This window comes from Solanum tuberosum, unplaced genomic scaffold (assembly GCF_000226075.1).
Source record: "Solanum tuberosum cultivar DM 1-3 516 R44 unplaced genomic scaffold, SolTub_3.0 scf00148, whole genome shotgun sequence".
Taxonomy (NCBI): Eukaryota; Viridiplantae; Streptophyta; class Magnoliopsida; order Solanales; family Solanaceae; genus Solanum; species Solanum tuberosum.
Genome location: NW_006239071.1, coordinates 846,317 through 863,676, shown reverse-complemented (window position 1 = coordinate 863,676; position 17,360 = coordinate 846,317). Strand labels below are relative to the sequence as shown.

The following is a 17,360-nucleotide window of genomic DNA, read 5'->3' as shown; positions in this document are numbered from 1 at the left end:
AGGTAGGGGTAAAGTCTACATACACTCTACCCTCCCCAAACGTCACATGTTTAGGTACAATGTTCGTAGTTTCTGCTATTTTTGATTTATTTGCGCAGTAAGATGATGGTGTATAACTTGCATTCTAATAACAAACGGTTTGAAGAGTTGAAAACTAGTTTACTGTAACAAGTATGAATAACACAACAAATTGGAACATAAACAGCTTAGGATGCAATTAACAGAACCATATTCTATATATTAAGAAGGTTAAAACTAGGAAAATTAAGCTGAAGCTAAAACTATTTATAGACTTTGTTCTAAACACAATAAAAAGAGCACTGATTTCAACTTCTTCTGTCAACATATTTTCTTCTGCTTTGTTGTTCCACACCAATTCTAAATGGATCTAACATGTGTTGCACTACTCCAAGCACGACGACGATTTTTACACCAAAAACACAAGCCCCTGTTGCATTCTTCCATGAACATCGCATGTAGTTTAGCCAGATGAAAACTTGATGTATTCTACAGTCTACGAGTTATGTTGCTCAGATCGTCCAACAAATGCGCTATTTTTTGGTTTTGGAGGATCCCGGAAGGGGTGTGCTGACATCTTTGGAGGATCTGAGTAACATATGTTGTGATAAAAAAAAAAGTTGAAATGTAAAATGAGAAGCTTACCGGTTGAACCAGGCTAATGTGGAATTCTGCATCTTACTCGCACTTGATTGAGCGGTATATGTGGCGGACGAAAAACAAAGCAGCTCGGAAACCAACAGTTCCAAGCATGAGGAAGAAGGCATAGCAAATGCAAGCCATGTAACCAAAGAAGAATGAGGTTTGCATGAAACCTGACATATCTGATCGGGCATAATAGTAATACAGGCAGTAGCCATAGATGAACAAGCCGGTTGATCCACCACAAACGAATGACCTAGAAGATCAACGTACATGTTAGAGACTCGACAAATAACATGTATTTTCAAAAACAAAATATTGTCAGCTTTCAAGAAAAGAGTTACAAGCAGAAGAGATGATTTGGTATTTGCTTACCAACTGCAAAGACATGAAAAGTAAAGAACAAATTTCCACAACAATACAACTGACCTACTTAAACACACTAACGAATACTTGGCATGATAGTGCAGCATATTATTAGTGACATATTAACATGCAATACACAGGAACATTCGGAGTTCTATGTATGCCTGGGAAAGGATAATCATTTGATGCATTCAACAAAAGTACAGAGTGTATAGTACTCAATTCATTTTTTGCATCCTTAAACTGTTTGAAAAGAATTGGATCAATTAAGTACTATTAACTTACCTCCACCACCATTCATGGTCTTCTGCGGCAAGTTGGAAGTATGTCAAAGCCACCGTAATAAATGCAGTGACAATGATCAGAATGATGAAAACTATGAATAAGATACTGTAAATCGTGTAAATCCTATGACCCCACACGCTGGCAAATATGTAGTAGAGTTCAATGTAGATAGCACTGAAAGGCAAGAACCCAGCCATTGCCATCTGAGGAAGAGCTCCACGATACCATGGTAATTGTGGTATCTCTCTTGGATACTTCGTTGTTCGAGTTGGAGCTTGAAATTCTGCCTTGCTATTCTTTCCTGCAATTCCTCCCAAGACAAGCAATGGTGATGTCACAAGGGCCCATATGAGGAAAATGACCACGATGGTACCGAAAGGAAGTGCTGCAGTGGCATGATACCCAATTGCAACAGAATTAAGGAAGCAGAAAGTTAGAAGCAGCGGCCCACAGAACAGACCTCCTGTCAACAACAAGTTCCTTACCTGTAAAAGGAAATTGAATTTGAGATCAGTACACATTTTCTTCTTTCTACCGGAGACCAACCAAACAATGTCAAGTAATTATTAACTCCACGAAAGGGACAACCACTACATTAATTGTTAGGAACCACTGAATTCGGTTTCAATGATAATAAGTTGCAAGGCAAAAGATGTGAAAAGAGAGGGGGAGAGAAAAGACAGTGAAAGGGAAGGGGGTAAACTTAAAATAGGAAGTTGTCTACAAAAGAGTGTCTATCTTACAAAATTCATGCAATCCTAAAAAAGAGCATAGTAAAATCGGAAGCAATATTCCATACAGGTGATACCAACCAATCGGAATTAAAGTTTGGCCATGTGCGTACAATTAAATTAAGAGTGCTTTTAAATAATATTTTTTTACAGATTTGTATGTCAGTGTAAAATGTGAATAACCTCTAGTTTTAGTAACATTAATTTGTCTTAAAGACAAGTTTCTGTAACGAGATGAAACAGGTCCAGATGAAGCGTGAAGGACAATGAATAACTAACCCTTGATAAGTTTGGATTAAGGCGCAGCAATTGTTGTTGCAAAGGAAGGACAAAGATGATGCTAATCGAAGCAAGAGAAGCTCCTCATTTACGATACAAAAGTCTATCTTATGCTCTCAAAATTTCCCCTAATTCTATTGTGGCTTGGTAACTGCCCTTTAATCAAAATCCCATTACATTTCTACTAAATTTTAAATTCGAATGAAATCCTACTTAACACCCCCCACCCCACTCAAATATTATCTTTATCCATCTTCTCAATTTCTTCCATCTCTCTTATTTCTAATTCCTCCTCAAATCTCTTGTTCACTCAGCAGTAAACCCCTCCGTTTTCTCTTTTTCCTCTTTGCTCCTTTATTCAAGTCCTTCCCTTCTTTTCTTCCCCTCTCCGACCCTCCAGTCAAGACACATCTTCTCCTCCTCCTGTCCACCCACCTTCAATAATCCACCTAAAAAGTAAAATTCATGTACTCTTCCATCCAACAGAACCAAATAGAAGGATAGGTTGCTTTAAGTTAAGGGGTAATCATGTTAATAGAATCATTTTTGAAATATGCTAGGGTGTGTTGCCAAAAGTTTTTTTTTGTATAGCTAAAAAGATTATTGATATAGGGGCAAAAGAATTAGTTAAGCTATTGTGGGATGCATTGTCCAAGATCCCTTATGTGGGGAGGATCTTTAGGAAATAGAGTCCACCATTTCCCCTCCCATAAAACAAGACTTGTACTGCAGAATACGCTCTGTTAAACTAAATTCGCGGAGGAAGTTTTCACCTTGCTATAAAAAATCCTATCATGACTACTCCATGTTAAAACCAAGAGACCTCAACTAACAGAAGAGAAATATGAAAATAAGGGATCTGAGTAAACAAAATAAGAGATGCACTTGCAGGAAATTTTGGCTACTTTACAACCACCAAAATAATTCTCTCCATACTTTCTTACCCAATTTTTCCCTTCAAGTTGGCAATAGAATGATGCTGCAGTATAGCCAGCAATTCCTGATGTAAGAGCGTAAATAACCACCAAAGCTGTGAAAAGAGCTCCTCGGTTGTAGGGGTAAAAAACACCAACAAGAGCAAGTATGAATATGAAAATTGCCCTGGGAAAAAGAGGCGGCAAGAATTAACATTTGTCAAAGAAATTTATCACGAGAGCTGAATGGATTTTGCAAATCTAGAACTAAATAAACCCATATTATAGGCATGCATACTCACAGGGTAAACAACTGTGTGCCAGAACCCAGGGCTGCTGCAAAAAGTGACTTCTGCTTCGGGTACCTAAATACATCACCATGAATGTACTTCCACCCAGTTTCTTCTTGGTCATCAGCTGCTTCCTCATCATGGGCATATCTTTAACCAAAACAGTAAATGCCATAGGATAAGTACAAGCTCCTTAATTAATAAGTATGTTACCCAACAAAGTTTTTGTTACATACTTGACAAAGTCATTTTTAAGGACGCGCATCAGAATTGTAGCAAGGAAACCAGTTAAGAGCAAAACTGTGACACAAGAATTAATGATAGAGAACCAGTGGATCTCCAAATGATGTGGTAAAGCTGAAGTCTGCGAGTACTTTTCCATCCTTTTCTCGAAAGGGATGTGTGTTTCCTTCCATTTTACAGAGTACATGAAGTCTACATCAATTTCCTTATCTTCAGTTATGTCCACTAGCGCATTGGGGTCAGTTCGTGCATTGACTTCAATCACACGGTCTTTATTGTGATGGATGTCAAAATGAAGATGTTTAAATAGGTAATATTTGTACTCACTGGGGTCAGCTTTCCCCTCCTTATCTACCTTACCGATGAAACCCCAAATAGGAAGGTCATCATAGAACATCTGGAAGTAGTAGTCCTTGGCAACAGCATCACGGAATCTTGCAACTTCTTCCTTTGACAATGTCTTCTTGCAAACTACCTCGGTTTCTCGATCATTTGTGAAGTCAAGTTTGTATGGAGCAGTGACTAAACGATCTCCATTCAACACCTCACCAAGAGCTTCAGTTTTATCTTTTACATGACCTAAAGCAAGAGCATGAATAGATACATATTCCAATGGTTGTTAAAATGTAGTCAGCAATAAAAGCTAAAAAGGGCCAAAGATATTAGAGCAAGAGAGGGCAGAGAAATGAACCTGACCTGGAGAACAAAAAGGAAGATCAAAGTAGCGATATGTTTCACTGCAATTGACGGTAAAAACGTGAGATATAAGTGGAGAACAGTAAATGTAGCATGTGCTAGAGAAGTACAATCAGAAATATTTTGTCAGTTTTTGATAAGTAGAAGTAACAATCAGAGTTATTCAAGAGTTTAAACTGATTCACCGAAGTTGTTTCAGTTTATATACTGCATCAAAGGAGTCAATTTTCACTAACTCAATGCTTTGCACTCCTCAGAGCAAGTGCGAGAAACAGCTAAAGACACACTCCAGGGGAAGATGCATCAATTGCTGTTTAATTGCTGTAAGCAAGAAATCATTTCAGCAGCAATTTGCAAACAAAGATGCAGACAACTCTCCAGGGGAGAAATCAAAGAGAAGTCACTAAACGACCATTCCAGGAAACTGGTGAAACTATTACAAAGAGCAAAAGAGATTCAACGAATCCTAGGGTTGGTGAAGGAAGTGTGTGAACAAAAACATCCAAAAAAAGGCACTTAGCACATGCTGAATGTTTTTGCCTCCATATCTAGAGACTCAGAGTGATCAGTATAATTCCTGCTCCTGTGCAAGTGACCGCTGAGATAAGTATCATCCACAGGGGAAGTGAAAAATTTCTAGCAGAGCTACTAGGTAGTTCCTCTATTCTTTCTTAAAGGAATAAGGACACACCATATATCCACATTGTACATGCTTTTGAAACCATCTTGGTGTATTAACAATACAATATATTGAATTATCAAAAGAGAGAGTGTGAGCAGTGGCGGATGTATGTTATGGATTATGGGTGCTTAAGCACCCATTGCCTTTTGCGATAAACACTAATATTTGTTTGTAATATCTAATAATTCATTCAAATGTATCAACTAAGCACCCACTTTATATAGCAATTCTCAAACTAAAAATAATTGAGCACCCATAAAATAAAATTTCTGGATCCGCCACTGAGTGTGAGCATTGACACACACACAAAAGTTGAAAAGACTCTTTGTGAGTATAAGTATGTCCATTTTAGAACTTTGCTTGCAAACAAGTGTGAGGAAATTTATGGGTACTCCATACTACCATGCTCATGAATAAGCAAGCACCAAAATTCAGAACAAAATTTGAATCTTTCAATATCTAAAGCAAAGTGATTAATGCTACAATAACTTTTATGCATAGAGCTGTCTGCAAAGCTCTCGGGTTAAGCAAAATGGATGAAAGTACTCAGTTTTTCATGATTATATCTCAGTAGCTACCTTTCACCAAAATAATTTTCTGAACAGAGGACTAAGTGATGGTTTAGACTAGCTCTTGGAAGATAGGTCTGGCTTTCTCACTCTTATGAAGCTTCTTTCCTTGTTCTACAATTGTTTGTCATCATAAAAACACCTATAACTTCGGTCAATCATATACAGAATATATCCTAAAAAAATGCTAATGATATCTAATGTGCCAAGACACAAACTTAGCAAACATAAGAGCCGAAACAAGATAAAAGAAGTAGAAAAAGTCTTTTTCAAAAAACTACTGGCATGCACACCACAAAACTCTTCCCATATCCAAACATCGAAAGCATAAAAGACAAGCCCTTTGTCCCGTTCTCTTTTAACAGTGCTCTTACAAAATGGACTAAATTAAATTTGATCTAGCATGTAGAAGAACCAAGACGTTGGACAATGTCTTTCTCCTTAATTGTAGATATACAGATAAACTCTCAGATGAAAAGATTCACAATACTCAATAACCAAGTAGACTCATCAACATACATTGACAATTACTGCCTAAATCCAGCAAATATCATATAAGTTTCCCCTAGAATCCATTCCAAATCTACTTTTTTAAGAAATTCAGCACGTCAAAATGTAAAGTTACAACCAAAATGTAAAAGAAAATCTCCCAATTCTTACAAGATGACCAGCAAATATAAATTGAAACAGATCAACATTACACCCAAAATTCAGCAAATTCTCATCAAGTTTTCCCATTTTCAATCCAACACAGCCCAAAACAAAATCTTGATGCTCAAATATTCAACACAGAACATGCAAGCTACAACCAAAAGAAGCTCACAATTCTCAGAAACAAAGGTGACCCAACTAATATACATTGAGAAAACTCAACAATACAGCCAAACTTCAGCAAATTCTCGACAAGATTTCCCCTTTCCAATCCAACACAACCCAAAACAAAATATTGACTTTTTCCCAGATATTTAACGCGTACAACATGTAAACTACATACAAAAGAAGCTCTCAGATCTCAGAAACAAAGGTGAACTACTAATATACATCGAGCAAACTCCAATATACCCAAAACTCAACAAAGTTCTCACAAGATTCCCCTTTTCATTCCAACACTATCCAAAACAAAATCTCATTTTTTACCCAGATGTGCAACAAGTACAAAATGTAAACTACAACCATAGCAAGCTCGCAATTCTCAGAAACAAAGGTGACCCACTATTATACATTGAGCAAACTCAGCAATACACCCAAATTCAGCAAATCCCAACAAGATCCCCCCTTTATTCCAACACTACCCAAAACAAATCTCATTTTTTACCCAGATACTCAACACGTCCAAAATGTAAACTACATCCAAATAAAGCTCACAATACTCAGAAACAAAGGTGACCCACTAATATACATTGAGCAAACTCAGCAATACATCCAAATTCAGCAAATCCCAGCAACATTTCCCCCAAAACGAAATCTTGAGTTTTCCCTAAATATCAAAAGGCCTGCAAAATGTAAACTACATGTCTACATCCCAAAAAAGCTCACACCCACTAATACATATTGATCAAACTCAGCAATACACCCAAAATTCAGCAAATACCAGAAACATTTCTCCCAATACAATCATCCCAATACTACACAAAACAAAATCTTGATTTCAACCCAGATATCAAAAACGTACCAAAAACCAAAAAAACTCATAAAAATGAAATCTTTAACGAGAAAAATGAAAAGGGTCAAAAGGGTTACCTCGGATTATGAAAAGGACCAACTTTATTTGCATACAAAGGGACTTCTTCTCCAGATTTATACTTGTGATCTGATGAATCCGATCTCACTTTCATAGCCCCAAAGAACAAAAGCACCAATACGACAACGTAATTCCCACACCCCATACTACTCTTCCTCACCATTTTTTTCTGTTTTTTTTCTTACTCACATACAGAAGAAGAAAACAAAATACCAAAGATTGTTTCTTCCTTTGAAACTCTTCTTTTAGGTACAGTGGATTTTTTTGTGTAGAAGAGAAAGAGGGGGAAGTGGTGACCACGCGCTACTATAGCGAGTTTGTAACAAACGTAATGGTGACCTATCAAGGAATGACATGTGGATAACGACGTGTCAACTCTTTCTTTTGTTTTTTTTTTCTTTCCATTTGATAAAAACGTGTCACCAAGGCTTAAGGTAAGTTCTACAGAGTAATGTTTAGACAAATATTATTATATGGGACATAGTGTTTGTCAATCAAGAACGTCCACATTCAGAAGATGACGGAACTACAGATAAAGATGTTTAGTTGAAATTATGGACAAACTAAGAGAGATATGATTAAAAACAAAGATATATGAGCAAAGTGGCTTTCGAGGCATATAAAGAGGATGTGCGTCAATGCATACATCAGTGGTTAAGGAGGCGTGAGGGATTGAATGTAACATTAGTTATGATCAGAGGTTGAAGTATTCAGGGAAGGTGTGTGATTAGATATGACATGACACAACTTTAGCTTACATAGGAAGATTTGGAGGTCGAGGATTAAGGTAAAAGTCTAGTAAATAGTCGAGTATTGCCGCACTTTGTGTGTGAGAAGTAGGGAGTTGTTAGTCACGCCATCTCTTAGTTTTCAATGTGTATTATAATTTATTGTTTCATTTGGTTATTATCTCGCAATTTTACTGTCATATTGCTTGAACAAGTACTCCGACTTTTACTTCAAAAAAAATAATTTTGAGCCAAAGATCTATTGAAAACAATCTTTTTATATCTTCAAACTCCACTTATAAAATTATACTAAATATATTATTATTTCTTTTCCTCAACGTTGTGTGGTTTATTAATTGAAAAATAAAAGACATGATATTATGTAAAAGAGATATCGTGTAAATAAGACTTCAAATTAAACACACATAATATAAATTAATTAAAATACATGATAAAATATAAGTTGTTACAAGGAAATCATATTACAAGTACACAAGAAAATTGTCTTTAATAATGGTCCAATTTTACATTGTCGATTAAAAGAGCTCATTATTAAATACTTAAGTCATAAACTCATAATTAATTCATCATATCATAAACAATATTTATGAATTAATTAACAAACTCCCTTAGTCTTTTTCTTTTTATTAGCAACAAACTTCTTCCATGCTTCAGTAACCTCTAACTCCCATTCTCTATCCGTTTTATGATGCGATGCACTGTCGCTACCGTTCGCCGCGGCCGCCTCCTCGGCCATGGCGAGCTTAGCTTTGACACGTGCTGGAAGCATGTCGAGCTCGTGGAGGACTTTAGCAATGTCCATAACCTATTTGTAAAAAATACGAACAAAAAATGTAAAAACTTAGGTTAAGACTTGAAACACGATACAAAATACTTTTCTAAAAGAGATTGTTGTGAATTGAATGCAAACAATTTTAGTGAATATAATAAATCTATGTAAAATTGTAGAGGAATTTTTTTTTTTAAGAAAAAAACAACAAATATTTCTAATAACTTCTCATTCAAAAACAGTTTATTTACCTTATATGTTTCATTTTATATGACATTTTTATTCAGTCAATTAAAAAAATAAAAGATTTTTAAGTCTAATAAGGAACAATAACACTTTTATCCCATCAATTATGGATAAAATGTGTGGTTTTGATCCCTTATGATATAAAATAGGTTATATTTGAATTATTTTTAAAACTATGGTTACTATCAAATATGTAATAACACTATAAACTTAACATAATAACATATATAAGTGGTAAAATAAAATAGTAAATTTGTGAATAAAGCAAATGGATCAAATGTGCATATATTTCAAATAATTAAGGATGAAATGTGCTTAGTCGAATATTTATCAAAAGGATTACTATTAAAATCTATCAATAACCGAAGGACCAGAAGTTACTTCATTTTATAGTTGCAAAATATTCATATCATATTTAAGACTATATGTTTCAAGAATCTTCCTTTTACTTTTAAAAATTGTATTCAAGTAAATATCGTCATATAAATTGAAACAACAGCTAAACAGAAATAGAAACATTACCAGTCGTTCCGCAAGTGTTCTAGAGAAATCTTCTCTGATAACAACTCTAAGAACTGTGATGTGTTGAGCATCTGGTGGCATAGTGTATGCTGGAACAATCCATCCAAATCTCCTTAAAGTTTCAGAAATTTCAAACTCATCATGTTTGCTATTGTCTTTAAGAGAAAATGCAACTAAGGGAACTCCAACTTCTTTGGAGACTATGTCAAATCTTCCTGTCTTTTCGAGTCCTTCTCTTAGTACCCTTGCATTTTCTTGACAATTCTCCATTACATTCTTGTAACCCTGATTTAACATAACAAAATATTGAGCTTTAAAGCGCGTAATTCTTAAAAGATATATAGTTTTTATACACTAATAGTAACGGTAGCAAAGTATATGTTTGATCATATTTTTCAAAAATGTCGTTGAACTCATGTTGGATGGTCTAAAATAGTATATACTTTTTAGATGATCCGATACGGATGTGTAATCAAATCTTGAGTTTAAAGCATATAATTCTTGAAAGATATATAGTTTTTATACACTAATAGTAGGTTAAACTACATTGATAAAAGTAATGATAGCAAATATGATGTTGCTTGGATTTTTTAAAAATGTTATTACATCTGTACTGAATCATCTAAATCATATGTACTTTTAGAAGATCCGACTAGGATGCATAACAAAATTTTGAGCTTTTATACATGTAATTTTTGAAATTATATAGTTTCCATAGCCTAATAATCAAATCAAGTAATAGTAGTAAGTTATGTTGTTTGGATCTTAATTCTAAAAATGTTAGTTGTATTCGAGTCAGATCATACGAATATCAAGTATTTTTGATTGATCTGACATGTACACAATGATATTTTTGAAGAATCTAAGAAACATAGAATAATTAATCTTGTACTCACCTCATGACCCAAGCGAATAAGTTGGTAATATTGAGCAATTACTTGACTAGATCCTGCATGATAAATTGACAATATAGCAAAATATGATCAAATTTATAAGAGTAATTATATAAATGACATTGTACTCTTCATTTAGTTGGAGCATCATATTGCTTTATGATAAGTAGTATACAATATACTAAAATCTTATCAAATTTTCAAATGAACATTACACTGCTAGAAATCAGTCAATTTTTGACAGATGTTTCATGAAAAATCCATTTTAAAAGACTCATTAGAGATATTTTCGATAGACTCTCAATTTTCAGATTGATTTCTAGTAGTGGATATAAGACTAGCTATAGTACAATGAGGAAGTAGTTTTGAGATTATTATTTTTTGTCAACAATAAATTCATATGGATTAAGAACATAATTATGGAATTATCAAAAGGGATTAATTAATTAATTACCTTTAGAGAAATTGAGAGTGAAAGTAGGTTGATCAGCACCAAGATAATTAATGTGGAAAATAAGTTCATCAGGCAAGTCATCTTTGTTCCTCCAAATGACCCAACCAATACCAGCATAAACAAGACCATATTTGTGACCACTCACATTAATACTTTTCACTAATGGCAATCTAAAGTCCCATTCAAGCTCTGGATAAATAAATGGTGCAATAAATCCACCACTAGCTGCATCCACATGAATTGGAGTGTCCCACCTGTTTTCCAATTTACAAACTCAATATTATACATTATTCCCTATTTTTATGTTAATAAATGTTAGAAGGCGACTTATGACATCTAGTAGTAGTTATATGTTTGTCGTTGGGACGATGAATGTGTCGATATATTCCCGATTTTCAATATACCTATATAATTTCATGTTTTCATGTCCTTAATGTTACAAGACGACCTACGACATCTGACAAACAGTTGGTATAACTTTGAAAGTTTGAGACAATAAATGTGCCCACACCCGACTCTCAATATACACTTCTAGAAGGGTGCCAAAACTATTGAATAGTATTATTCAATCATGCTATAACTTAACAACCAAAAAACTCGACGTTTATGATGAAAGTATTAAGTACTAATGTTAGAGATTGAGATTTACCCTGTTTCTTTGTTCTTCTCAATCAAGAGGTCATTCAATTTCTTTACATCTTCAAATTCTCCATTAAGAGTTGAACCCAAAATAGCAGCTACACAAATTGTGTTCTCATCCACCATTTCCACAGCTTTCTCAGGATTCATCACATAGTATCCATCAGTCAACTTCACTTCCTTTAGCTCAACTTCAAAATACCTTGCAAATTTTTCCCAACACACCTGTTGAAATTACTAATTAGTCCCTCTTATCTCTTAAAGATAAGGCAGGTTACCTGCTATAACATGTTAATATACATTGATGATACAAAATGTGTTTATACTGGCAATGTATATAAGCTAAGTCCATGTATATACAATTAGATTTTTCTATAACATATATTTCACTATAACGATCAATTTTTTCTTTGGAGCCGACTTTTCATATTATGTTATATAAAAACGTCATTATAGAGAGGTTCATGAGCTAATATGAGGAAAACATGTAGAAATAGCAGTTATTAACCACTTTTCAACTCAATCTTTAAAAACTAACTATTGACATGTACATATGTAGTTTCAAATTGCACAAGTGAAATTCCGTAATAAAGTATGTGGAGTCGCATGTGTAAAATTTGGGACTACACGACAATGACTATTTTTCGATGACAGTGCTTATTAGCCACTTTTTGACTCAATCTTTAAAAACTAACTACCGACATGCACGTATTTTCAAATTCTACAAATAAAACTCCGTAACAATGTGTGTGGAGTCACATATGTAAAATTTAAGGCTATAGAATAATGACTATTTTTCGATTACGGAGACCAACAAGTGGCTATATGTGAAAGACCATACCTGGACATTGGCACCAGTAACAATGTTGGGCTTATCATAGGGCTTTCCTTGGGCTTTCATTTTGTTTTGCCATTTTCTCTTAAAGGCCAATCCAGCAAGCATAATGGCTTCTGAAGATCCAACTGTTCCAACTCCAACTGCAGTTTCTTTATCTTCAAGTGGTGCATTAAATAAGTGTGCTATCATGTTTACACATCGATTCTGCAAAATAATAATAAAAATATATCATGATGTATCGATTTTACAACTTTACTTGATATGTAAAGAGGATATGTAGTAACTAACGTTGCAAAAACTCGATGTGAAAGAATAACATAGTAATAAATCTATTGATATATTCATCGTAAAATCGACAAACATCTGTTAATTTTGTGACACGTCCATGTATTTGTTGTAAATATTATGTCATAAATTTGTGTTTTCTTGTATGAGAAGAGGTAGAAATACTTGTATAATACTAGAAATAACTAAAGTACTAGGGAGGAAGAGTTATGGTCATTTTTCCAAATTTGATTAATTTCATCATAATATCATTAAAAAATTGTCAATTTATGGTGGGCCACGAAATAATATTGTTAAAGTCATGTTTTCTAGAATCTTTTTTTGTTTTGTATTTTTGACACTTGTTAGACTACTAGTTTGTTTCTAGGTTGTTGAAAAGTCCAATTGATTAATTACGATGTACTATGCTTAGGAGAAATTAAAGAAATTCAATCATCTCGAAAACGACTTTAAATTTTATATAATCATATTTTAATTTGAATAATTCAACTGTCTAATTAGTCTCCAAGTATAATTTTTGAGGGCAACACTTTCAATATAATTTTTTTTTATAAACTTAAACTCGAGATGTCTGATAAAGCATGGCCTATATAGATTCAAAACTCCGAAGTGACATAAGATAATGATAATTCAGTGAAAAATAATTGAGCAGATTTTTTTCAATTATTATTTTATTTTATATTACTTTTTTTTTTTTATGTAAGTAAGAGACTTATGGACTAGCAAAAACACACTAATTAATTTGAATTTATTCAAATTTTAATACAAGTGTTAAATACCTAATGAGAAATAAAAAAGAAAATCATTCTAGAATTTTAGATGTAAGTCGGCAGCACTTCAAAATAAGGTACAAAGTAAATATCTTTATTATAAGAAAAAAAACCATTAAAATTCCACTATAATTTCGGAGTACACAACTTTATCAAAGAAATTTATCATATATATATATATATTATATAAATTATATATTATTTTATATATATAATTTAATTTTTCAACGAAGGATTTTCCCGACTCCAGTCGGAGTTGTAGATAGATAGAGCACTTAATATGAAGGATATTATTTGGATGTGTGTGAACAGAAAGAAAAAAACGCGTGGGGGCTATAATGCATTGAAGGACCACTTTAACAACCCATACTCTTTACTTATTGGCCATATTCTATTTTGTTTGGTTCTCGATATTTATTTTGATTTTTGATTCATTTCATTTTATTTTACACGAAATTTATTTTTTTTTAAATCATTTTCTATAAGGACTTTTTTTATTGTAAGAGCTCGGAATATAAAATTTTCGATTGAAAATGGATGATTCTATATGAGTACCATTCTTTATTAGATTCTTTTTTTTATCGTCAAGACTAGACATTGAACTTGACATGTAATTTTTTTTTAATTTATTAAAGGTTGAGGAATTTCGTGTGTCCATCCTATCACAATTTTGGATGGCTCCTATTTTCTTATTTAGCACTAATTTTTTATACCATTATACTATTCAAAACTTTAAATCGTTGAATTTGTAAAAAGTTCCATCAGGAATTCTGACTTTTATGAAAACTAATAATTTCCTATTAGACTTGACAGTTAACACCACTATATATATATATATAGTTTGTGTGTTTGGATGAACTTAACAATATTATTGTAAATCATGTATTTGTCTTAAAGAATCTATTAAATTTGTATTATTAACATAAAACTTGATTCTCAATACGTAAATTTCAAATCCTGATTTGTTTCTATGTATACTTATTTCACCATATAATAATTTGATTGTGTAAATATCTTACCGAACTTGTGGATGACCTTATACTTGCTCAAGCTATCTAAACTTTTTTCTTTTTATTACTTTGATTGTGTATATATCTATCTCTTTACATTGTCAATACATAAAACTTAAACTCCACTGAGACGACGGAACAAAATAATACCTGAAGCTCAGTGGTGACAGGATATTCATCCATGTCAACATAATTTTTGTTAATGGAATCCATCATCAATTTGTCACATTCTGGTTCCATCCATGTTGTCACAAATGAAGCTAAATTCAACCTTGGATTTCCATCTAACATAAGTTCATCATTTATTATTTGATAGGCTGCTTCCTTTGGTATTGAATTTTCTGGCATCTTAAACCTAAAAAATTAAGAAAAATTAGATAAAATATTTTTTGAAAAGAAACTCTAACTTTAAGAATATTTACAAAAGAAGATAATAGATTTGTGTTGGTACGACAGAAGTCATTTAAATGATCTGTTTTTTGAAAAATATTTTTCAGTGTTTTGATGAAATTTGAGAGACTTTAGACCTTACAATTTGAATTCACGAGTTACCAAAAAAGGAAAGAGACATTTTATTTTCTCGACGATCAAGCACTAAGAAAATAGAAAGTAACTTATTTTGCTATAATTTTTTCACAAAAAATATTTTACGTCATACCAAACATATCCGATGATGAGTAAATTCTTTAAGTGGAATGGATAACTTTTATCGCTAAAAAATAAAAAAATAGACGATAGATCATGATCATCAACAAATAATCTTTATTAGCTACGAACTATTTAGCAATAAATTGCGTATTATCAATACCTTGGAAGAGAAGTTCGAACATATCGAGACGCGAAAGTCGAGTGAATGGACATGTCACTTTCCGACGCTATCTTGGACAGAACCATGGTGGCGTAGTGGTGGTACTACGACGGAGAAGATCAATGAGTAAAGCAAAAGAGAGAAAATGGAGAAAAAGAAGATATATTTTTTTCTTGAAGAGGAAATGTATAAGAAGAGTCACTATATATAAAATAATGAAAAATTCGGAATATGTGAAAGGACTAACATGTCATTATTGAAACTTAGAATTTAAGTTATAAGTCTATAAACATCCTCAATTATTTTATTTCTTGTAGCAAATAATTTATCTTATCTTAAAATTATAAATTCAATATTTAAGTAGATTTATAGATAAATAATTTTAAAACTATTTGATAGTATAATTTTATTTACTCCAACAATGTGTTAGGTTGTTGATTTTGATTTTTATAAGTCATATCATTAACCACAGAAAATTAAAAGAGATATGTAGTGACAATAAATTATTTTTTAGGTGTAATTAAATTAATATCACTATATCCAAAATTGCTAAAATTTCCGATGACATTATTTATATAGAATACTAGTTATAACTTATAAATACCTATACTATTTAAATTGTCGCTCAATAATTGGTACAAAACTATTAATTAGTTGTAGTGATAGAAATTAGTCTCATTCAAAAAAGTTGATTACATTTTTTTTTTAAAACAAGAATATAATAAAGGTAGCAATATAATTATTATGAGAATTTTAATACAATTAAAGTAAGAATAACAATATGGACTTTTAACTTTATAAGTTGTAAATGTAATGATGCTGCTTAAAGTATATTATAAAGATTTTGAATTTTAAAAGTTTCCACAATTAATTTTATATATTAATAATTAATTAATAATACTCCATATATACTACTAGCTTTTGTACTTCAACTACGTATTCATTTGTTCAAAGAAAAAATAATTTACAATATAATAGCTTTATTTGAATATATTTTTGAGTTGGACAGTTACAAATATGTTATTGGAATTCCAGATATATTCTATTCTGACTTTTTTTTTATGAAAAAAATTCCATATATTAGTTGTCCACATGCTTTTCTAGGTCTCTCTCATGATTAATAGTTTGTCTAGTTATATACATATCTTTTTATCGAGCTCAATATAAATATCAATCATCGAACAGAAAAGTAAAAAGTAAAAGTCATTTATGAAGATTTGGTTTACACAAATCCACATATGCACATGCTTCAATCTTATATTATGTAATATATTAAGGGATAAAAACATAGAGATAAAAAAATATCTTATAATATATTTAATTTCAAGAAATAAGTAAAATAATTAAATTAAATGAATTTTTACTTCATTGGAATATGTGAATCGTCGGTGATACGATAACACCTTCCCACATGTTACCAAAGAATCTATATATATTGATTTTTATTCTAAAAAATCTTCCATTTTAATTTAACAAAAGACAAGTGGATACCAAATTAAAATTAAACAATTATACTATACCAAAATAATTTATTTGAACCAATCACTCAAGAACCATTAAATTATTAATTTGCTTCCTCCACCTAACTCATCATTTTCATAATTAAATAATATCTTTAAGTCCAACATATTTTCACTATAACAAATAAAAAATTATGCGATAATAATTATATTATATTAGCGATAACTATATAATATTGATATTTATAATTAGTATTTTATATAAATATCGCCTAAAATTTTTAACGATTTTCGATGTAATGACGTTATCTCATTACTACTAAATATTTTAATGATAATAAATATTAATATTAACAGAAAAATCTATTGTCACGAAGTGTTTATTTTGTGGTAGTGTCTTGTTGTATGCTTTTCCTATTTTTTCCCCTCTTAACTCGAAAAAATCATCTTAAAAATGGAAG

At 32.0% G+C, this 17,360-nt stretch overlaps 2 protein-coding genes across 3 annotated transcripts; both read right to left on the bottom strand.

Moving 5' to 3' along the window:
- Positions 1–158: 158 nt before the first annotated feature.
- On the bottom strand, positions 159–7,713 carry LOC102578997 (transmembrane 9 superfamily member 3-like). 2 transcript variants are annotated; one of them, XM_006352327.2, is made up of 8 exons: positions 7,456–7,713; positions 4,465–4,505; positions 3,762–4,347; positions 3,538–3,675; positions 3,266–3,422; positions 1,312–1,796; positions 664–916; positions 159–458 (listed from the first exon to the last, which is right to left on the bottom strand). In XM_006352327.2, the coding sequence occupies exons 1-7, from the start codon at positions 7,617–7,619 to the stop codon at positions 697–699; spliced, it is 1,791 nt and encodes a 596-aa protein (XP_006352389.1). In that variant the 5' UTR covers positions 7,620–7,713; the 3' UTR covers positions 159–458; positions 664–696. The 2 variants fall into 2 exon arrangements, with proteins under 2 accessions (XP_006352389.1, XP_006352390.1); XM_006352328.2 differs by having other exon boundaries at positions 159–448.
- An 880-nt stretch (positions 7,714–8,593) lies between these two features.
- LOC102578660 (glutamate decarboxylase) lies at positions 8,594–15,631 on the bottom strand. Its single transcript, XM_006352326.2, has 8 exons — positions 15,440–15,631; positions 14,782–14,986; positions 12,570–12,770; positions 11,739–11,953; positions 11,090–11,343; positions 10,639–10,691; positions 9,743–10,027; positions 8,594–9,010 (listed from the first exon to the last, which is right to left on the bottom strand). Exons 1-8 carry the CDS (start codon positions 15,523–15,525, stop codon positions 8,801–8,803), a joined length of 1,509 nt encoding a protein of 502 aa, XP_006352388.1. The 5' UTR covers positions 15,526–15,631; the 3' UTR covers positions 8,594–8,800.
- Positions 15,632–17,360: the final 1,729 nt, after the last annotated feature.

Excerpts from the sequence above, each read along its gene's own strand:
- LOC102578660 (XM_006352326.2), bottom strand. The coding sequence starts at position 15,525 with ATGGTTCTGTCCAAGATAGCGTCGGAAAGTGACATGTCCATTCACTCG. Across the intron at positions 10,692-11,089 it reads CACTCTCAATTTCTCTAAAG|GATCTAGTCAAGTAATTGCT; the intron begins GTAATTAATTAA and ends TTTATCATGCAG. Across the intron at positions 10,028-10,638 it reads TTATTCGCTTGGGTCATGAG|GGTTACAAGAATGTAATGGA; the intron begins GTGAGTACAAGA and ends ATGTTAAATCAG.
- LOC102578997 (XM_006352327.2), bottom strand. The coding sequence starts at position 7,619 with ATGGTGAGGAAGAGTAGTATGGGGTGTGGGAATTACGTTGTCGTATTG. Across the intron at positions 4,348-4,464 it reads TCTTCCTTTTTGTTCTCCAG|GTCATGTAAAAGATAAAACT; the intron begins GTCAGGTTCATT and ends CTCTTGCTTTAG. Across the intron at positions 917-1,311 it reads GACCATGAATGGTGGTGGAG|GTCATTCGTTTGTGGTGGAT; the intron begins GTAAGTTAATAG and ends TTGATCTTCTAG.